General features: G+C 44.3%; 1 protein-coding gene across 6 annotated transcripts in view; it reads right to left on the bottom strand.

The window, feature by feature from the left end:
• ADAMTS17 (ADAM metallopeptidase with thrombospondin type 1 motif 17) overlaps positions 1 to 23,618 on the bottom strand; it is a 364,535-nt gene that overhangs the window by 67,988 nt on the left and 272,929 nt on the right. For all 6 annotated transcript variants that reach the window (XM_059058512.2, XM_059058515.2, XM_059058514.2 and 3 more), the window contains 4 exons: positions 18,276 to 18,356; positions 10,440 to 10,597; positions 7,401 to 7,560; positions 4,896 to 5,031 (listed from right to left, as the gene is read on the bottom strand). In XM_059058512.2, the coding sequence (XP_058914495.1) occupies positions 4,896 to 5,031; positions 7,401 to 7,560; positions 10,440 to 10,597; positions 18,276 to 18,356 (535 nt within the window). The remainder of the gene's footprint in view (positions 1 to 4,895; positions 5,032 to 7,400; positions 7,561 to 10,439; positions 10,598 to 18,275; positions 18,357 to 23,618) is intronic.

Here is a 23,618-nt window from a genome sequence, read left to right as displayed (position 1 = left end):
GGAACTGGGTCTTAAGGAGCTAGCACACAGGGCTACTCTCTGGATGCCAGACGATGGCAGGGCCACTTCCCTGCAGACTGTAGTCAGCAAGGTGAAGGCTGCTGGCCATAGTCATGACAGCTGAGCTGATCTGTGATTTCTTCCTCTCCTGCCAACGTCAGGTCCTATATGTTTGCGTTGCTGTGCAAGATGCTGGAGAGAGGCCATCTGCCCTGTGTGTCAGATTCCAGACTCCACATGGCTATGGCAGGGTTTGAGAGAAGTATCCACAGAGTGAGGGGCAGGATTAGAATAAAGAGGTGTTAATGGTGTGAGTTGGGAAGGTAAAGGAAACTGTTGGGAACTCAGTGGAAAAAGAGGGTTGAAGAAAATTAAAGGGGAAATCAGGAGAAATAAAGAAAAACAAGGGAAAAAGACAACCATCTCTGTTTTTTTAAAGGTCAAAGAGTAAAAATAATATAGAAAGGCTCTTTCACCTTTCCAGGTTCAACAGCGTGCTGCATTTTGGCTTTTTAAATAAAGTTTACACCATTGGGTTCTGGGCTCTTCTTCCAGCTGACAGGCTCTGTCTTCTAATCACGCCCACCCCCAACCCCCTGAAGCACCCATTTTTTCTCCAGACCCCACACTTCTCCAAACCCCACCCCCTGACCCAAGTTCAGTTTCCACTTATGGATTACATCTCTCTCTGATTGTCTAGCACTCATTTTCTAAGATCAATCTCTTTACTCTTCTCACTAACTAGCCTAAATCCATATTACTCTATAGTTTTAAGAAAGACTCATGACAACTACATCATGCGATGCAATAACTCAAGTTTTACTGTCCAAATATGTTTTTGTGTGTATATATATATATAAAATATCTGTACCTAATATATATATACGTATATGTATATTGTGTATGTATGTGTGTGTATATAAATAAATAAAACTGGCATTTGCAAGAGCTTTAAAATCTATCAGATTGCACGTTTCTTTAGCCAAACAATAAATACTCTTTGATGAGTCATGACACTTCACTTCCATGTGTCCACTTTAAGAAAGAGTACAAAGTCAGATGGTTCAAAATAAACAAATAAACAAGCCAACAAATAAAACCAGACTAGAGTAGGCATCCAGGCATTTCTTTTGTAGGCTCTGAGGCAAATTCCAGGTGCTGTCTTCTCTTTTATCAATTTTATCTTCTCCTCTGCTTTTGGAAATTCCATTCATTCTTTAAGTCTGATCTACATGATTTTACAGAGTTGGGAAGGGGACTGAAAGGGGATGGGACAGAAAGGAGAGTGGTGGGAGGGAGAAACCTAATATTTATCAAGTTACCTGAGAGTAAAGACCTTGCCTGTCTTTCTCACCTCTAAATACCTTGGTACTGAGAACAAGGTCTAGTGAATAAGATGCTCAATAAACGCGTGTTGAATGAATGAAATTACTGACCCTGTACTGTGTGCTGAGGGCCATGCTGGATGGTTTTGAAAACAGTACTGAATAATTGGGCAATAAAAAGTAACTCAGTATAAAAATGTGTTCTCCTTTGTATAATAAGAGAATGCATTCCCTGAGGTGGTACCTTCAGAGCTTGGGCTCATGCTGTGATCCCAACATCTCAGTGGGCAGAACCAGGGTAGATAATAACTTAAGGCAGTGCCAGCAAACTACCACTCATGCGCCAAGTCTGGCCTGCATATTGTACAGCCCAAGAGCTAAGAATGGTTTTTACATGTTTAAAAGGATTTTAAAACAAAATGAAAAATAGACAGCAGAGGTCGAATATGGCCTACAAAGCAAAAATATTTACTATCTAGCCCTTTACAGTAAAAGTTTGCTGACCCTTGTTCTAAGGAGACACTAAGAATGTGCTTCTGAAGTTAGTTTTAATCTAAAGTGTGTTTGGCTTGACCTTGTGTTCAAACATGGCGAGACTGCAGGCCTGGGCTCTGTGAGCACTCTGGAGCCACACACACAAGCTCGACGTTCTTTGTCCAAGCTTAGAGCAGCTCCGTGGCACCAATATGTAGAGTCTGCACCTTTGTTAACTCTTGTGTGTTCATGTGACTCTTTTGTAGGTGTTTTTCTACATGATTTTCTGGTTAGTTTTGCAGTGCAACAAAGTCTACTCCTAGAAAATCTATGGGTGGCAAAATCATAAAGGTGTTTCATCAACCCACTTGGTGTAATGACTAGAGGGCTTTGTTATGGAGCTTTGAATTCATCTAGCTCTAGCTGAAGTACTCAAGATGTGACCTCTCTTCTGTCTTTTATTAACTCTGGGTAATTTTTGGTTGTTTTTAATTCATTGATGATTTTCTGGTCCATTCTTCCTCTCCTCTCCTTCTGTGATTCCAATTATACTTATTTAAAATGGCTGATATTTTCCCACAGGTAAATTATCAACAATCTTTTCTTTCCATTTTCCAGATTGGATAATTTCTATTCTTTTGTCTTCAGGTTTACTGATCTTTTTTTCATCATCTCCAATCTGCTGTTAGACCCATTAAGTGATTTTTTAAAAAATTTCAGATACTGTATTTTCTAGTCCTAAAATTTGGTTCTTTTTTAGTGTCTCCTTTTTGCTGCTAAGACTTCATATGTGTTCATTGATTATGATCATATTTTTCCTTATGTCTTTGAGCATAATTACAATAGCTGCTTTAAAATTCTTGTCTGCTAATACCAACATACATGTCATTTTGGAGTTAGTTTCCATTAATTGCCTTCTCTCATAAGTATAGGTCACATTTTTCTGTTTCTTTGTATGTCTAGTAATTTTGAATTGTATCCTGAACATTGTACATGTTATGTTAATCTATAGCAGTGCTGTTCAATAGAAATAAAACATGAGCCACATATGTAATTTTAATTTTCTACTATCCATATTTAAAAAGTAAAAGGAACAGGTGATTTTAACATATTAATAAATTTTAATAATATATTGTATTTGACCCAATGTATTCAAAATGTAATTATTTCTACATGTAATCAATATTAAAAATGATTAAGATATTTTACAATATCTTTCCATACTAAATCTTTGAAGACTGGTATGTGTTTTACATTTATAACACATCTTGATTTGGACTAGCTAGTGGCTACCATATTGATCAGCACAGCTCTAGAGTATCAATCTAGGAGAATACTGAGGTTTGGTCCAATAAGAGCTACTCCATCATTATGGGAAGCAGAATCATTGACTGACAGTTTTTAAACTTATTCCTTGGTGTTTCACAGAGGTCCTGTGGGCCTCCTGTGAGATGAGGGGAAGGCCGAGTACACTGGGCTACTCTTCCCCATTATATATGCATCTCAATTCAATCAGAGCAACTCTGATTTCATGTTTCATATATTTCATTTCTGTGCATAATTTAAAAATATTTTGATACTAAAACAATATGAAAACATAAATGACTGTAAAATATGATTCTTGAATGGGTCCCTAGGATCTTTCATGCTCAGTCATGCCCTTGAACCCCTGCTGACCTCTCCTCTTCTAGAATCACTTATTCTCCTTTCTAATCATATCACAAGAGCCAGCTGTCTCTGCTTTCAGGAAAAGAGACTGGTTTGTCTGATATTTAAGTCTTCACGCTTGCAAGTCCTTCCTTCTTTGGCCCCACGTGTGTGTGATTGATTGGTTGATGGATAGATTGATCAATCAACTGATAGGTTTGCTGGATGGCTGTTCACACCCGGCATGCTCAGGACTTGCAGAAGTGAGCTGTTCCTAATGGCCATCAGCATTAGGGTAGGATTTCATTCTTAATTTTAAAAGGACCACATAAAACCAATGAAGCAAGTCTCACCTCACTTTCCTTCCTGTCTTCCCACTTTCATTCATACCCATTTTACCAGTTTGACAAAGAAAAGAGGGTCAGCACGAAAACTAAATGCTTTGAGAAAAATTTTCACCAGGCAAGTGGTACGGATCAAGCTTAAGAAACCCAAAAAACTGCCACGTTAAAAGTCCAGCCTCTTTACAAAAGCTAAACATGCCTAACCTGATGCACAGAACCACAAAACAAAAACCACACACCTCAACCCAGGGCAGAACGGGAGCCCGGTGGTGATATTACATAATATAACAGAGTCAGATGCAAAGACCCACTAAAGTGGAAATAGGAGGCTTAACTGATGAACACATTTCACACAATTCTTCTCAGCTAACAACCCGAGAGAATTCACTTCAGAGCACACAAGTACATGGCCATGAAAGCTAGGGGTGGAAACAGAAGTTCTGATCCCAAACAATAAATAACTTACTGACATTAATTTCAGCCACTGAAATAGACCAATCACAAACACAACCTATGTACACCTACTCACGGGTGCTCATACTATGACACTGATTTCCTTTTCTCCAAGACATGGTAATTTGGAGGAGGAGTTGACATGTACCAGTTGAAAGTGTGCGGGACGGCTATTTCTTTTTTCACAAGATGGTCTTAATGGCCCCCTATGAGATGCCTTCCAGTGAGGACTGTACACCTCTATCAAAGTTCTGGTTTAGTAGCCAGAAATGCAGGGGTTTTTTTTGTTTGTTTTTGTTTTTTTTTTGTGGTACACGGGCCTCTCACTGCTGTGGCCTCTCCCGCTGCGGAGCACAGGCTCCGGACGCGTAGGCCCCGCGGCCAGGGCCCACGGGCCCAGCTTCTCCGCGGCATGCGGGATCCTCCCAGACTGGGGCATGAACCCGTGTCCCCTGCATCGGCAGGCGGACTCCCAACCACTGCGCCACCAAGGAAGCCCAGAAATTCAGTATTTTGAGCAGGCAGAAATCACTCAGCAACAACAATGGAACACAGACCAAGACTGTGGTATTAACTGTGCATCACCGTCCCCCATTCATGGGCATTGCTGCTTTACCCTGGAGGATCCAAGCTTGAGAACACAGCTCCTTACCGTGACTGGCATGGATGCAAGTTGCACCTTCGGATCTGGGGCTCTGGACGGCTGGCTTGAGGGCAGTCACTGTCGTTCACCAGAGTCGTGGTCTTGTTAACAATCCGTGTGCAGGACACGATGGTTCTGCGTTCCCCTGGAAACCAAACCACACAGAACTGAGAGGTCGTGGTACACACACCTGGTAAGGCCATTCATTCACCTTATGGAGGAGTGTTCAGGTGCATATTTTGATCAGTTTGTCATTTAAAGTGACTATTGTAATGCCTTGTTGTTTGTCAGAGAGGGAGAACCATAATCTTTGGGATGAGGGTGTGTAAGACATGGCAGGGGCAGCATGGGGCAGGAGAAAGATTCTAGAACAGGATCAGAAAGAAGCAACACTTCAGATCAGCCATGTCCTTGGAAAGCTTGGGGTCATTGAGGTCAAAGTTGTGATCTGGGTCTTTAATTTCCAACAAAGATTGCCAATCTCTGTATCTGTTCATTTGATGTTTAAAGTCTATGGAGATCTGGCCTTGATTAAACAACTGTATATCAGCCCTCACCAGAGATGATGGCTACTTATTACAGAACTACTACTTGCTGGAGAGAAGTGAGAAACAGGAAGGCTAGTCTGAAGGACACAGACCCAACCTGAGAATTTGTCTCTCCATCAACTGCTGCTTGTGCCTAAGCCTCAAGTGCTCTTGGGAAGCTTCACTAACCGGTCACCCCAGCTGGATGTAGTCATTCTTTTGGGTGTTCCCAAACCACCCTGCACACTACTTGGCCATGACTTTGTTAGGAGTGGGGGCGAATGACTGGGAGCTAGAAGGGCGGCCTTTGGAGCCAGGCTGTCTGGGTTCGGACTTGGCTTACTCACTAGCACAGTGAGAAAAGAATTGCTACTTAGCCCTCACGTTTCTGTGCCTTGGTTTCCTCCACTGGACTGACTCGCTTAACTTCCCTATGCCTTAGGGTGCTTTAGGGATAGTTAAAATGAACTGATACATATAAAATGCTTAGAACAGAACCTGGCAGGGGTTAACACTTCCTGTTAGCTATATTCCTATTGTTATTATTTGGGAAGTGTCATAATAAAAGATTAACAGGAAGTCAAGCACAACTATATGGATCCCACACTCCTCAATCAATCTGTCTCCTGGGGAATCTGTCATGGAGAAATGACTCAAAATTATGGAGCCCTCAACTTGTGTAAGCATAGAGAGCATGGAGCCGCCTCAAGCCAGATTTCTGTTTGGACTGCAGGTCAGGGGGCTGGAAGTCAGGAAGCCATAAAAGGATGCCAGTAGTGACAGCAGCAGAACTGTACCCCCTTGCCCCCCAGCCAATGGAGCCTGCTAACTCTTCCATTTGGGCCACGCTTACTTTGTAGCAAGCTGCCCCAGGGGAAAAGTTCAGTGTCATTAGCTCCGCAGGACTGAGTGTCGGTGAGGCCATGCCCAGGTCTCACCTGCCAGCCCACCCTCTGGGTTGGCATTCCAGAGTCCAGGTCAACCTTCTGTTCTAACTCTGTGTCCATCAAAATTCACCCATCCTGCATCCATCCCCCATCACCCCCGCTGTGTGTCCTGTCAGGGTGATAGAGTATGCTGTACTAAGGGGGCTGCGGGCTAAGAGTTCAGAATGCTTCCAACCGTTCCTCCTAAACAACACAGTAATGACTACGATGCCCTTTTTTTTTTTTTTTTTTTTGTGGTACGCAGGCCTCTCACTGTTGTGGCCTCTCCCGTTGCGGAGCACAGGTTCTGTACACACAGGCTCAGCGGCCATGGCTCACGGGCCCAGCCACTCCGCGGCATGTGGGATCTTCCCGGGCCGGGGCACGAACCCGTGTCCCCTGCATCGGCAGGCGGATTCTCAACCACTGCGCCACCAGGGAAGCCCGATGCCTTTTGTTCATAGTGATTTTTGCAGTATTTGAGTCTCCTCTCTGCAGTGGGCATGAGGGCTGATCAGTATAGACAGAGTAAATCATCTGCTAATATATGGAGGCAAATCATGAAGCCAGGACTCAGGCTCTGAACGTTTCACTGGAGTTGGAGGACTTTTTCTTTCCATTGTATTACTGTTGGTTCCATTGGTTTCCCTGTATTTCCATTGGTCACTGGGGCAAAAAGGAAAGGGTATTTGAGGGTCAGAAACATCTTCCAGTGCCCCTCTACCAAACAGCAACAGATGGAAGTCTGTTCTGTTCATTCCCAGGGTCTCCTGTCACACTTGTGACACAACCATACATCAGCCAAACCTCCACTTGGATCAGCATCCAAGGGTCCCATGCCATAGGCAAAGCTGGGCACAACTCCAGCATGGAGGAGTTTGGAAGACTCTGCCCAAGTGTTTTGCAGAGAGATTCGCAGTGGGACGTGGTTACATTCCATGGAAATACAGGTTATGTGGCCAGCCTTTCCCAGGCTCTGTGCACCCGCCACGGAGTGCCCTGAATTCACTTCTGTTTGACAAAAACCCCACACCCCATGAGCCCGTGACACTACTGCTCACCTCCTCCGCACTGCACACTGCAACCTTCCCAGCTGCTGTGGGTCCAGATGAACAACGAGTCCTGCGGTTTTTCTGGTTCACTTTGATTTTCAGCAGTGTAGTTTACGGGAATGGTGTATTCGTAATGAATTCCATAATTTTGGTCATGAAATAACAACACCTGGATCAGCAGCAAAATAAAAGGCGATTTTGAAATAAGGCGAAAGCTCCCAGGATTGCTGAACTTGCAAGCCAAGCTATGCTGTGGCAGTCTCCCTACCAGGGATAACCTGTTCTTTTCAGGGTTTCAAAACAGGTTCATTCCAGGGGCACACCTTTATTTCAGTCTTGGGTTCCCTAGATACTCAAATTCAGGGCAGGAGCCTATGAAAACCATCGGCAGAGAGTTCTACTCTTTTCCACTGGAGAGAGGACTGGTTTAGACGAGGGATTTGAGGATGAGCAAATCTGTGGGCTCTAGCTGCACTTTACATGGAGAGCTGCTCCAGGCAGAGCAAAGTACCTGTTCCCACAGTCACCCACGAAGCTGCCCTTACAGGGAGAAAGACACAAATATACTGCTTTTCCTAAACAGGCATCTGAACAAGTAGGGTTACTCTACTTCTTTGAAAATGAACACCACTCTTCACACCCCGAGAACCAGTCACTGCTATGTGTAAGGCAGGCTCAAGGGTAGACACAGCCCCCTGCAGGGGAACCTTGGGATGCCTGTCAAGGATGTAAGAGCCTTCCTGCTGCCATGGGAGCTAGGATGATGACGATGCCCATGGGGTGGCACAGTCTGGTGCGGGGCTTAAAGCTGGGAGTGAGGGGAGGGGAGCCATCATTGTGCAGCTTGGGGACCCCTGGGTCTGAAATCCTGGTAAGTGGGAACTGGAAGGGTCTGCTCTTTGTTTGGTGATGCATGTTTCAAGCCCTATAGAGAGAGAGGTGCTCTACTGGCTTTATTTCTCTACGTGTACATAATGGTGCAAAAGAAGCACTCTTGTGGGAGCTTCAAGTGGCCTGGCTGTAGGTGGTATGTCCTCAGGCTATGCTTGGAACCACGGGGCAGTCCTGGGTCTAAGCAGCTAGCAACTTCACTTCCAGCCCGGGGTCTGGGAGAGCCGGCCCGCAGGAGCTGGAGGCAAAGGGTGCTCCACCTGACCTGGGGAGGCCAGGTGGATGGTGTGCTGGACGACAGGAGCTGCCCTCCCTCCCAAGCATCTCCCAGCCCTCTAAGGGCTGCAGTTGCAGGCGGGGTGGGGTGGGGTGCTAAGAGCAGCCCAAACTGAATAAACATCCACTTCTCCAAGAAAGAGACTTGCAGTAATGCATTTGGAAAAATGCCTCCAGTTTTTTTTTTTTTTTTAAAAAAAAGGCTTTAAAAGAGATCTTTATTATCTCAGTATGGGAATAAGACTGGTGAATTGAGAATCCATATGAAACCAATTTCATGCAATTTTGTAGCCATGTATAATTTGTATGCTTGTGCATAATTGCTTTCAAATGCAGGTCCCCGTGGCTCTACGGGTGCTCCTGACCCTGCAAGCGATGTGCACACCTCAGTTAGGGGACAATGGTAGATGGGCTCCGCTCGTTTCTAGGTTTAAAAACTGGTAGTAACAATTATATTTCAAGAGAGAAAAGTGATTAATGTTCAAGAGGGCCGCAACTTCAGCTCTGGTAGTTATTGCTTTCCCAGAGTTTTGTTTATTATGGTCTGAATGAATCCAGGCTGTGCATTTGCTTTAATGGGCTGACGATTCACTCACAGTTTATGAAATCTTTTGGGAAAGAAAGGAAATAGGCCCATCTTAGTGTTTGCTAGAAAAGCAAATTCACATGCTAAAGGTGATGCTGCTATCTTGGGTTTTATCTTGTGTTTTACTTCCTCTTTTTAGTCCCTCTGAATGACTGCTTTTAACTCAGGACAGGAGGATTTGTTCCAATGACTTAGATTAGGAAACAATCTAATCACAGAGAAATGACTTAGGTACCGGTTCTTAGGGCCCAGAAATCAACTTGCAAGTATATATCTGCAGTAGATTTAGTGTGTGGAGTGTTGCACTGATATTGTAACAGGTTTAGGGCTATTGTGGGTGAAATCTCTGCTCACACGCAGAGCTGGTCTCCTCAGGAGAGTCCCTGGGAAGTGGCCTGGGAATCTCTTGGGTGTGACCTAATCTTGAAGAGCTGCAGGTTGCCAGTGACCACAAATTAATGGGGAGATAAGAACTTCCAAGTAGAGACTTTGGCAGGCATGGAGGACAAAATGTGCTTTGATTGTAGACACACAAGCTGTCACAACTCCCATTCTTTGGAAGGAGACATGGAATCAATAATTACAAGCTATCAAAAGTTAGTCATGAGAAGTCCTGAACCCTGAGAAGGCAACGGTGGCATTCCTGTCCCTGGAGATCTTTCATATTCTTAAAAGGCAGTATAACTGGATGTTTCAGTGGTTTGCATGGGGTCCTCCCTGAGACAACACACAAGACCAGAGTGCCCTGATCTGGCCTGATTGCACGATTTCTCGAGACCACCTGGGGAGTAAATAGGCCAGTAGAATCTGGTTCTCCCTCGATTCCTGAATCCTTGTTGCAAGCAGAGTCTGGAAAACCTGAGTGGTTTTGGTTTGGAAACAGAGTCAACAGTTCATTTCCAAAAGGTAGTTTCCGATGTGGATATACAAACTGTGGGGCAAATCTAAGCCATCTGATATTAAAACATAGACTGTGAGTGGGGCTGTCTGCTTAATAATGTCTCCCTGGCGGCCACTTGGCTAAGCATTTCCTTCCTGAAGGTGGTTCCTTTTGGAAAAGATGGGAGTTCTGCCAGTAAAGAGCTGGGGCAAAATTTTGAGAGGGCAGAATTTTGAAGCATGTGGCAAAGGGATCAGATAAGAAAAGACCAAGAGAGAGACTTGAGCAGCAGGTGGCCAGGAAACCACCAGGAACCAGGTGTACCTCCTGCCCACAGGGTCTCAGGGAAGAAGTCAACTGGTAGACCTCTTTGAGCTGGTGGTCTCAAGACAAATGCAAAAGCACAGCAAATTACCATCAAATGCAGAGGCATTTTGGTTGGTCCCTTGGCGGAAATTTTCTCCCACAGGCCCCTTCTAACATAGCGGACAGTTGTGCCTGCAATCTGGAACTCTCCGGGGAGCTCTATCTTCCAGTCACTGTTGATGGATCTCTTGCTGGAGTCTTTGAGAGCTAGAAAGAAAATGGAACACCATGGAATCGGGGGAGTTAGTCTGTCTTTGAAGGAAGTCAGGGTGTCCTGAGCTGTGGGTTGGAGGTCTCACTCTCTACCTCCAAAGGGGAGAAGAGGAAGGCCTGAAGTGACAGAAGGGGAGCTTTCTTTGAGAACAGAAGCCTGGCTCACAGGGAGAGAACAGTTCCTGACCCCAGGACACTCTGAGAGAGAGCTGTCGTGACTTCTGCATCTCTGAGCATGGGCCGCCGTCTCAGAATCAGTTCACTCGGTGGGGGGTGCAGAGAATGGAGACAGCCACAGCCCAATCACATTTCACGAGATTTACAGAGTAGGGGGTTTTCTGCCGGATGAATAGATTCTATTTTAATGTGTCCAAGGCTACAAAACAGGATTTGTAGCTTTAGCAAAATTCATCCTTCATTTTACTCTTACCCACCTGGGGCTTTTTAGAGGGCAGCCTAACTCCAATGCCCCTCAAGGATTTGATAGCCCTAGATTAGTAAAGCAGATGCTCCTTAAAGAAACAAGTGTCATTCTACCAAACACGAGAGTCTGGAAGCCTGAGCCGCCTACAGGCGGGGCAGTAACAGTGAGCCGATGTCTTGTGGGTGGTGGGGGCCCTTCCACCCTCAGCTTTGTGGCCTTTGCTGGGTTCACACTTCGCTCTCTCACACTCTGTACAAAGTGTGTTGGAACTGACAAGGAATTGATATCTTGCTGATTGGCCATAGCAAAGATTTGGTTTTCCACACAAGCTATGTATTTATTATTATCTGCATGCTCACCAGTGACTTTCTTTGTTGTTTCCTCACTTAGGTTTTAGAGTCATGTGGTTCTCATGAGGGAGCATTCTGCAGTGAAATTCTGTTTTTTTGTGCTGTTTTGTTATTTAGGAAAGAAAGAAATAACTAGAACCTACTCTGGCATTTTGAAGGAGGTGGCAAATGAAAATGGGTGACAATAAGTCTTTTTGTCACTCAAAAAATAAAACTTTCTGTGCACCCCAGTCCAATGCCATGCTCTCTGCCAGTGCAGCTAGGGTCCCCTGAGAACCAGATGCTCTCAGTCACCTTGGGACCCTGCTCAACCCACAATCAGCGAAATCAGGTTCTATCCCATTCCCTACTCTCTGCTTATGAGACCAGAAATATTAATAAAATGCCCACATTTAATACCAATTTTTGATAATGAGACTTGAAACCCAAAAGTGGTTTCAGTTCACCCTGAGTCCACGAGTCCCTGGTTGGGTTAGGACCTGGTGGGTCCAGTCCTGGTCAGGCCACAAGCAGCTGGGGGATGCTGGCCTCCGCTTCCTCGTCTGCAGGACACAATGGTCCCAGCAGGCTCTCCTGGCCCCTAAGGGGGAGGTGCATGTTCAGGACTCTGTGCTTACAGGAACCGCCAAGAGAGACCGAGGGACCTGGGAAGGGCTGCTTTCCAGCAGGATGGCTTCCAGGAGGGGGTTCATACTCAGGGTGGCTGCCCTGTGAGTGGCTGGGGATTACAGGACTCCAGGGAAGCCTTCGAAAAGAGAAAGCTCTACCACTTAGAATCGAATGCTTCCCTTCAGGAAATTCTACCTACTATCGAGATTTTCTGGCTACTGGAAGGAAGCGACACTGTTGGGATACTCACAATTTCTGTGCCTTTTTCTCTTCCTCAGCCACTGCCTGCAAGTCCCCATTTAAGGGGTACATTCTCTGGTTTAGCGCCTCGATATGCTTTTACCCATTTAACCTTCCCAACAACTCTCTAAGGTAAAGGATTATTTCCCTCTTTTCACAGATGTGGAAATGGGGGCACTGAGAGGTTAAGTAACCTGCCTAAAGTCACACAGCTATTACGTTGTCATGTGGAGACCTGAACCTAAACAGACCAAGCTCCCACATTCTTTAGGTTATAGCAACAGTCTAGAGTTTTATGAAAGACACTGAAATGTATAAATGTCATATTCTCAAAGAGAACAAATTCCAAGCTCAAATTGCTGTGGGTGGGTCTCACGTTCTACATACCCTCATAAAAATAACTAAACTTATGGTTTTCCACAGCTTCCAGTGAACTAATAACCTAAAAATACGTTTGGTCATGTTAGCTACTCGGGTATCTAGGCTAAGGCTGTATGGGTGTTCATTGTTCTTTCAATTTCTCTGAAGGTTTGGAAAATTGTTTCTTGCACATGCATATGTAAATTTGGTTTTCAGAATCAGTACAGGCTGGTGGGAAGTAGCAGACAGACAAATGAGGGAACAGAAACCTTTAAGAAAAGCCTCAGCAGGGGCTTCCCTGGTGGCGCAGTGGTTAAGAATCCGCCTGCCAATGCAGGGGACATGGGTTCAAGCCCTGGTCCGGGAAGATCCCACATGCCATGGAGCAACTCAGCCCGTGCGCCACAACTTCTGAGCCTGCACTTTAGAGCCTGTGAGCCACAACAACTGAAGCCCGTGCACCTACAGCCCGTGCTCTGCAACAAGAGAAGGCTATGGAGGTGGAGAAGGAAAGAGAAGGCTCACTGTCATTGTCATTGGGGTGGGGACACGAGCACGTTGAGAACCCTTGAAACTGAGAATCAGAGAGATGAGCAGAATGAGATTCTGTAAAGCTGTCTGCTGACCCCCGTCATGCTGGGGTCACCCCACAGAGCCCATTTCCCACACAGAGACCAGGGGCACATTGGGGCGGCCCTCTCCTCCTGTCTCAGCCCACATGTGTGCCCCAGTCGACTCCTGCGTTCAGTGCCCTGGGCTGGGCCCTGGCCTTGTTCTGTCTTAGGGCTTCTGTGAGCATCTAATGTGTTGCCGCCTGCCATCTCTCTCTCCTTCTGCAAGTAACAACACCCAGAGGAGCTTTGGGAGATGTGTTCTTCTCCCAGTGACGTGGGGCTGACCCCAAACTCCACCCCAGCTCCAGGAGTGCGTCCATCACCCAACCCTGGAAGGTAAGAGTCAATTCTAAGACTTTCATTCACCTTGGAAAGAAGGAGCTTTCGTTCCACAGGTTGCCCAGAGACTTGATATAAGTCTTGCTAGTACGTGGCAAGGGGTCCCTAGATTAAAGTAACTGGGAAAGGACAGCAGTGACAGGACAGAGACTCTATTTCCCATGATATCATTTTAAGCCCCTGGACCCAGCAGTGTCTGAAGGCGATAACACAGAAACTGAGAACTGGGTTTGGCTTTCACATGTCACATTTGGAGGTTGGTTTTTAAAAAATACTAACCATGATGGGGGCAGGGCAGGCTGAGAAAGAAAATTACTAGTATGGATTCCTAGAAATCACGCTAGGATCCTCACTAACGTCAGCTTAGTACCCCCTGAGATTCAGAAGGCCCGGTATACTCTATCCAGGCTCTCCTGGGCCCTGCTCCTGTCCAGCACTTTGTTCAGGATCCGGCGGCTCTTTCTCACTTGGCCTTGTTTCTAAGGTGCTCTAAAAGGACTTTATTGGATTATAAATGGAAAACCACCCCGCCTCCGTGCCACAAGTCAAACACCTGTGAGGTCAAGAGTGGGAAGGACTGGAAAAAGTGCAGGATGGAACACCTGGAACCGATTATAAACCCATCCACAGAAATGCCACGCAGAGGTGTGGGGGACGCCTGGGGAAGCTCAACTTCTGCCAGCAGAGGCACCCGCCGTGGGTGACACAGGGGACAGATGAAGACCCCGCTGGGCCTGGTGGCATGCCACCCTCTCACCACCAGGGTAGTGTCCTGCTTGGCAGTAGGGGTTGGGGGAGATGACATTTCAGGATGCGGCCCGCAGCGTGGGCAGGGGAGGCCGTGGAGGAGTGAGTATGGTCAGAGAAGGGGGGAGGGCAAGTGAGACAGGCAGGCAGTGGCTCACCGGCTCTTCCAGAAAAGGCCAGCAGCAGGATGGGGAGGAACACACCAGACAAGGCAGTGCTGGTGGCAGGCTCTCTGGGGAAAGCAGCCTAGATTTATAGTGCTTGTCACTATGCAAGGTGTAAATGTGCCCACATGACAGGTTTCAAGTTATCCACGTGAACTCTGTGAAGGCAGAGATGGGAAGAGATGTAAACCGTGACCTCTTCCATCCACATACCGCTGCTGGGCACTCCCAGGACTTCTGAAGTCACCTGTCTTTGCTTTGGAGGTCCTGGCCTGGGGCTGCTGAATTAGCAAAATCTCATACTGTCACAGCCTCAGGGTATGTGTGTGGTTGGGGTCGAGGCTCTCATGGTTCCAAAAGGGTCCACTTTGCTTGTCCAAGCTCTGTGGCCACCATCTGCACAGCAGCTGCAAACTTCCAGGCACTGCAGTCTCAGCTTTACAACTGCCACCTGACTCCTCGTCTGAAAGCCGGCACCCCTTTCTCAGGATAGTGTGATCGTGATGACACCCCTTCATGCATTTTGCAGTGGGATGAAAACTCAGAGGCAGAATTATAAGTAGCAGGCCAGCAGTTCCAAGAATCATGGGGATCGCTGCAAGCCTGTTGACTCTGGGGTGAGTCATTTAGTCAGCAGGATTCAAAATTTGCAGGTTGCCGTGGTCCATGCTGAGAAATCAGAACTTCCTGCTAAAACTGGAGTTTAGCACCTGACATCCCTTCAAAAGGGTAAGACTGCAGCCTCAGAAGGTCTGTGGGAACAGCAAGATCTGAACATCACTGACAGTGAATTGATAGGTTCAATGCGGAGTCTGATGAGAAAACCACCTTGTGGGGCCGTGTCAGCCCCAAAGAGAGAGTGTGCAGGTCACTCCTGGCCCATCTGTAGTGGCCTCCACCCCAGAGCAAGCTTCACAGAGCAGGGGCTGTGAGAGCCGGGGAGGCCGAAGCTCCGGGGCCCCTCTTGTGTACCAGTCCTTTCCAAGGCTCTATACGTAGTGTATTCTTTCCATTAAAGAAGGCCTGCCAAATTAAATAAGTTTTGGGCCCCAGAAATTCCTGTTCCTCTCGATCCTTTGGCATCAATGGTATGTGCAAGCCCCCTTCGTCTGTAAGCATTTTGAGATTAGTTTATATTTGAAATTAGAATTTTTAGGCCTAGAAACTCAACAGGGGCCATTAAGATGATTACAAATTGCTCTGCTTTGATAGGGAAATATAAAGTTAAGAACAAAGGGAACTCCTGAGCGACTTGATTCTATCTGTAATGTCTGTAGTTCTGATTTTCTGGGGAGGATATTTTCACTTGCTGATCCTGCCTCAGTCAGAGGTTGGATGTTTTAAACCCTGTCACAACTATAGCAGCACTTGCTTTTGTGTGTGTTGCTTAGGAGCCCTCAGAAGCCTCTCAACAGCTGGAGAGACTTCTGCAGGGATGAAGATGGCTCTCCTTTGCTACCACAGCAGAACCAAACCTCCTCAATGGCCTGGAATGTGAGGTCATATGGTGACCGTCTGTTTCCCTCAGGGCCCTTTTATCTCTCTGTGGACATTTATACAATGTCCCTGGAGTTCCGGGCACTGTGAGAGATCCTGAGCCTTTCCAGGGAGCAGGGAGGGGGCATTCTTGCTGGGATGGCTCAGCTCCTTTCTGGAGCTGCCTGGGGGCAGGTGCAAGAGGTCGGATCCTGTCTGCATGCCCACTTCCTGCATGGCACTGTGAAGAAGCCAGGCTCCTTTCTGTCTCTCTCCCTCCTGGATTCCACTGGAAGACTTGACCCACGTTCAACCTACTTCTAATCCTGGCGTTGAGTCAGCTCCTTTTATTTCCACTCGGAGTTCCGCCAGCTCTGCTCTCAGCTATGGATGCAAACTGCAGAGGCATTTCCTGTTCCAGGTGGTTTTGAGAAGAAAGCCAGGCAGCATGGGTTGAAGGTAGGTGGGGTGAATTCTTTAGGAACTGCTCCCGCAATGTGAGAGTAATTCAAAGTTACACAGGGTTGACTTCCAAAGCACCTAGCCCCGAGTGGAAACAAGGCTTGTTGAACTAACTTTAGAAACGTAACAAGCATGGACCACCTTTGGATCTCCCTTGTGCACACACCAGACCCTGGAATACTGGAACTGCGATTTCCAGATAAGAGGACAGAGGCTGGCTCCAACCTCCCAGGGAGGTCCAGTGCTTCTGGGGAGCTGAGAATTCATCCTGAGACATTCAACCAATCTCTTCGGGATGGACATCTGCTTCTCTGAAATCCACACAACGAAGCAGTAGCAATGGGCAGGTTTAACATATGTTCTCCAGTGAAAAATCATCCCCACTCGATCTCTGGCCGTGATTGACACCTCAGAGCAATTCTGGGAGGCTCCATGAGTTGCAGCAGACCCAGCTGCAGTTAGGAGCTTGGACAAGCTGCTGAACTCCTAGAGCCTCATTTTCCTCCTCTGTGAAATAGGCACGTCAATTCTCTGCAGTACAATGGGGGGTTAGGGGTCAGGTCTGCAAAGCAGAGCAGGGCTCAATGACAGGGAGTCACAACGTCGATGTCACTGTTATTATTGGAATGTGTAGCCCTCAGGCTTCAGGAGCAGAGAGGAACCACCATGAGAGCTGGCTCCCCGGGCACCATCCACTAGTTGTTATTTGTTGGCCCTAAGATGGGTTCCAGGGAAGTCATTTTTACTACAGGAATTCAGTGTTAAGTGATCTAAGAGATTCTGACATCCATCTGTCATTATTATATCACACAGAAAAGTAGAAGTAAAAATAACGTTCCCATTTTCACCAGATACCTTGGACTGGAGGAACAGTGCTGGGAAGTCTCGGAGGGCAGGACTGGAAGCTGAGGAACTTATTTTCAGGGCACCTACTGGTGCATTATGGAAGGGCCGGTAAGCCGACCTTGGAATTGCCCCAGCACCTGAGATACTGGGATCATGATTTTTGAATAAAAGAAGGGTCAAAGGTGATGTCAGACTCCCACGGAGGCCCAGTGCTTCTGGGGAGCAGGAATGTCATCTCCAGGTCTGGGAGGGCCAGTGTACCAGTTGGAAAGGCTAACTTTGGGGGTGACACTGGGTGATGGGGCTCTGAAGCAAATGCTGGTAAACTTGACCAAATTTCCTTAGGTGGGCAGAAAGGAGGGGGACTCTTTGAGAATTTAGTAAAAAGGCCATCACTTCAAAGAAGGTGCCAAGAACAGCATAAGGGCCCGTTTCGGAAAGCATTTACGAGCATCGTTCTATTTGTAGAACAACAGCTGGGACAGTTTCAGAGAACAGTGCCAGGTGGGACTGGGCCAGCGTCCACGCCGGGGAGGTGGGAAAAACCATGGACGGGGCTGATGAAGACTGACATGGATGTTAACCCGAGGGATAGCAAGGTCCTAGGCTGGTAGCAGGAACAGCAGCGGCCATGCTGGCCTCCAGGACACAGGTGGATGGGAGGCAGGTAAGAGAGTTGGGAGGAGGGGGCAGGGCTACCTGAGCTCTCCTGAGGTTACTTTGGGGGACTTAGGTTATCCCAATTCCTCACAACTTCTATCACTCAGTCTCCTGTCACCCGCTTTCCTGTCTGAAGCTGGTGGTTCCTACTCACCCCTTCCCCTCGCCCCTCATCTACCTTGGGGATGGCTGCACTTGAGCCAAATAAGACAGCACTGTTTGGTCCATGCTGATTACTTATATCATTACACCTAAAATATGAGTATAAAACCAATGGCTTGAGAGCACCCCTTCAGCATTTTGCTGAACCAGATTAGCAGCCTGATTGTCCAAATCAATGCTCAGAACATAAACTATGAGTCAAACCATTTTTTGTTTTACCCAGAAAACTGTGGGCAGGTTTATCTTCCACCACGCGAATCCTTCGAGCTCCAGCTGGAATGATAGCAGCTTCAATATAACCTGTAGTGACAGATAACACACAGGTGAGCCGACCAGACCTCTATCCTCCATCAGAGGCCCCGCAGCACCCCCCACCAAAACCCACACTGCTGCACACCCATGGTGATTTTGGAGCCCGCAGGTTTGCAGAGCTCTGAGAAATCAAGACAGTCAAGAAGGGTGCTAGGGCCAGAATCTCCTGGCTGCCCAAATTCCAGAGAGCACCACTTGCATGTGTTATGAGTTGAACTGTGTCCTCCCACCCCCAAATCCATATGATGAAGTCCTAACCCCCAGGACCTCAGAATGTGACCTTACTTGGAAATTGGGTTGCTACAGATGTAATTAGTTAAGATGAGGTAATACTGGCGTCGGGTGGGCCCCTAATCCAATATGACTGATGTACTTATAAAAAGAGGAAATCTGGACACAGACATGTACACACAGAGAACGCCATGTAAACATGAAGCAGAGATCGAGATGATGCATCTTCCAAGCCAGAGACTGCCAGAAAACCACCAGAAGCTAGGAGAGAGGCACGGGACAGATTCTTCCTCACCTTCACAAGGCACCAACCTTGCCGATCACTTGATTTCAGACTATTAGCCCCCAAAACTGTGAGACAATAGGTGTCTCCTTGTTTATGCCACCCAGTTTGTGGTACTTGGTTACAGCAGCCCTAGCAAACTAAGAACCTGAAGTTCTTTGTGAAGAGCACCTCCCTAGAGCACGGGTGTAGAATGCCCCTGGCCGTGTCATCTATTGGATTCCTTCGCTCTTTGCTGTACTCTGAACTTTTCCCTGATCCCATGGGATGACAGCAGAAGCTAGGCTACTTGCCCTATGACAAAACCACTTCCTCAATACTGGGTACCATTTCCTGCTTTCAGTGCCATTTGGGTGTTTCGGCAACCGTTGTAGTATGTACTTTTGTCCATTTCCTTGAGTATTTCCAAGTATAATGGGGTCCCTCAGAGGCCAGGGTCTCTGCCCATGCTCTGACCCCACATGTGCCCAGAACGGCAGGTGGTTAGTGAAGATTCAGGAGGAAATGATTGAGGCTGCCAGGGAGGAGGTCAGGGGCTGGCTGATGCCTGGTTAACTGGGAAACTGTGTCAATTAATGAGCCCAACATAATGGTGAGATCCTGAAATGCAGGCTGGTAATCATTTTGTTTTGGCTTACATTTGGGTTTTAGACAAAGGTAATGTGCATTTGCTTCAGTGATTTAGATGATGATCCCAAATTAGATGATAAATCCTACCCCTGTGGTTCCCAAATGTGATCATCAAAATCAGCAGGGGGGTTTTAGAAATGAGAGATTTCTGGGCCCAAGTATGTAGAGATTATGGAAATATCTATTTTGAGGAGTTTATTTCCTCATTTTCTCATAGTAAAAATGGCTTTATTTTCATTATAAATATAGTACATGATAATTCAAACCACAAAAGGGGAAAAACTAAAACCAACCTATATGACATTGCCCTAAGAAAATTACCCATATTTTTGATGACCAGCCTTTTCAGCATCTCTTAATGCATATAAACATACACACATCATTTTATGTCAATAGGATACTATATATGGTTTTAAAAGATCAGGGATAACTTTAAAATAATTAAAGAGTTTTGCTAGGCAATGTGTGCCCAAGGTGTAAAATTCAAAAGTTATAAAAGGATATAGTAGAGAGTAGATTGATCTGATAAGATACATCCTATAGTTGTCTTTCTAACACTCTTATCATTTACAGTAATTTGTTATTTTTTGGCTAGGTTTCTATGTAACTAACTGGAATGTGCCCGTATGACAGTTTTGTTTCTTCCTTTCTGATCTTTATGCTTTGGATTTCTTCTTTCACCATTCTGGTTGGAACTCACAAAACCATTGTTGTATGCCACATGAGATAGTGGCATCCTTGTCTTATTCATGATGTTGTAGAAATGCCTCCAGAGTTTTCCCACTGAAAATGATGTCAGCAGTGAGAATGTGATAGGTATCATTTACCAGGTTAGGGAAGTTTTCTTTTACCCTAGTATGTTAAGAGTTTTTGTTATGAAGAGGTATTGAAGTTAATCAAGTGCATCTACTGAGATCATCATATTGTTTTTCTCCCAAACAATACAAAGACTTCAGAGCAGTTTAACTGTAATCACACTTGTCATGGTTAACATGGTGTGTGGGTCAGTATCTCAGTCTTGTTTTTCCTTCACCAATACATTTTAGTTCATTGTTATTTCTTTTTTATTCTGATGTTTTCCTGTAAACTTTTAATTATATTTATATTTCTATTATGTGACTTAGCTGTAAGTAAAATATTTTAATCTCTGGATACTAAAAGATGAGGAAATCAGCATAAGTATACCACCCTCCACTCTCTTACACCCCTCTTCAACTTTTACCAAATCATTCTTACATTGTATTAGTTTATGACATTTATCTTTTGGTCTCTAAGATAATTCCTGCAGTTGTTTTAGTTTTAGTCCTAAAAATTAATTTAATGTTCACTACGTGTCTTTTTTCCAGCTTTTCCAATAAATTCCTGCTTGCCTCAAGTTTGTTCTCTTTGAGATGGGCTCAAAGAAAATTACAGTTTCTGAATTGTAATATAGTAAAAAAAAAAAAAAATACTGTTCATTATCCTGATACTTGAATACCAGTTTGGCTGGTATAAGATCCTTGAGTCACACTTTCTTTCTCTGAGGCTATTATTTGAATTGTTCCATTGAATGCTAGTGTGGAAAAGTCTGAAGCCAATCCGATGTTTTCCCTTTATTAGCTTACCTAAAATTTGGATCAGATACTCAAAAGATTCTTAACTGTAAAATCTAATAACTATTAGGCTATTCATAGTTTTCTGTAACTTTTTCCTGGGACACAAAGCTATATTATTATTATTAGACTTAAATGTATATATATATATTTTTAAATCAATTTGTTTGGTGTTCTTTTTTCAGGGATACCAAATTATTTATGTTTGACCCCCCTTTTTTTCCACAGTGCTCATTTAATCTCTTATCCTTCTGATTCTTTGTTTCCATTTTGCTTTGCTCATTTTTCTCAGTCCTGTCCTCCATGCTTCTCATTGTGTTCTCAGCAGTGCAGATTTCCTTTGCTTCCATGCAGACTTGGTTTCTGTGATGGACTCATTTTCTTCTTCTACACTTTTCCTCAGCTGAGTCACGTTTCATCTCCCTTTGTTGCTTCACTGCTTATTCCTTGAGATCTCATATCTTATCAATGAGTTCTTCTTTTATTGAGGGTATTATTTAATCAGTTTTTCGAATTTATAGCAATAACGTTTGGTCAAAATTTTCCTCTTCTCCTTGGTAACATTTTGCTGGTGAGTTTTTTTTTACATCAGTCATTTGTTCTCCTTGTCCCTTTTATCCTTTTCCTATTGCAGTATATGTGTGTTGATCCTGTACTAATTTTCTTTCTCAATTTATTACTAATTTTTAAGTTGCACAGGTTCTAATTGTACCAGCTTCCTCTACGTCTGTGTGGGAAGAACAGGACAGTGTTGTGGGCTAACAGAACTTTCCCTTAGTTTACAGTGAAATTTGTTAGGACATGGGTTTGTGTGTATCAGTGAGTTAATTTTTATGTTTGTAAACGTTTACGTATTTTAAATTTACAGAAATATACATGTGTATATTCCCATTATCAAAATTTTAATAATACAGGTAAATCTCAAGTCCCCTTAATCCCACTCCCCTCCCCTGTGGGAACTGCTACTATTAGTTTGGTATATATTCATTCAGATATTTTACTATTTATCCAAATATCTACACAAATATAAATATGAAAATATCACATGGTATATTTTTTATTTGTCTATATTTTATATAACTGTTAGGAATAACATTTATGACTATTGTATTATACTACATTTTTTTAAAAAAGCATGATGTGTCTTGGAAAGCTCTCCATGTGAGTATGTATAGCTCTCCTTATTTTTCATTTAAATTGCTATGTAGTTTATGTAACTATGCCCCTACTAATTTAGGTTATTTCAAAATTGTCATCCAGAACATTTAGGTTGTTTCAAAATTGTCACTTTTGGAAACAATGTTGTATCGTGTATGAACAGGCACACAAAACCCCTCAATTAAATACCAGCAACCTATTCCAACAACATAAAAAAAGGTTACACACCATGATTAAATATAATTTATCCCAGGAATTCAAGGTTGGTTTAACATATAAAAACCAATCAATGTAATTTATTCAAAAAAGGACAAAACCCACCTGGTCACTTCAGTGGATGCAGAGAAAGCATTTGGCAAAATTTAATACTCTTCCATGATAAAAATACTCAACAAACTATGAATAAAAGGAAACTTTCTCAGCCTGATAAAGAGCATTTACAAAAACCCCACAGCTAATATCAAACTTAATGGTAAAAAAATGCTTTCCCCCTAAAATCAGGAAGAAGGAAAGGATGTTCACTCTTGCTATCTCTACTCAACATTGTACTGGAAGCTCTCTCTATGTCAATTAGGCAAGAAAAAAATTTTTAAAAGGCACCCAAATTGGAAAGGAAGATGTAAAATTATCTCAATCTGCAGATGTCAAGATCTTATACATAGAAAAATACTAGGGAAGCCACTAAAATCTGTTAGAACAGGTTCAGAATGGTTGCAGGATATAAGATCAATTTACAAAAATCAACTGCATTTCTATACATTAGGGGTAAACATTTCCAAATAAAATTAAGAAAACAATTAGACTTAAATAACATCAAAAATAATAAAACACTTAGGAATAAATTTAACAAAAGATGTGCAAGATTTCTACACCAAAGACTGCAAAAACACTGTTGAAAGATATTAAAGAAAATCTAAACAAATGGAACGACATCCATGTTCATGGATCAAAAGACTTAATATTGTTAAGATGGGAATACTTCAAAACTGATTTACAGATTCAAAACAATCCTTACTAAAATTCCAGTTTGTTTTGCCCAAAATGACAAGGTGATCCTCAAATTCATATTGAAATGCAAGGGACCCAGAATAGCCAAAACAATATTTAAAAAGAACAAAGTTGGAGAAGTGACAATTCTTGCTTTCAAAGTTTTCTAGCCAGCTCCAATCATCAAGACAATGTGGTACTAGCATAAGGACAGATATTTCTATCAATGAAATATAATTGAGAGTCTAGAAATAAGTCCCATATTGATTTTTTAAAACAAAGATGTCAAGAATATTCAATGGAGAAAGGATAATCTTTTCAACAGTGTTGGGATAACTGTATATCTACATACAAAGGAATGAAGGCACA

Source organism: Kogia breviceps, chromosome 3 (genome assembly GCF_026419965.1).
Source record: "Kogia breviceps isolate mKogBre1 chromosome 3, mKogBre1 haplotype 1, whole genome shotgun sequence".
Lineage (NCBI taxonomy): Eukaryota > Metazoa > Chordata > Mammalia > Artiodactyla > Physeteridae > Kogia > Kogia breviceps.
This window is presented reverse-complemented; position numbering and strand designations above follow the sequence as displayed.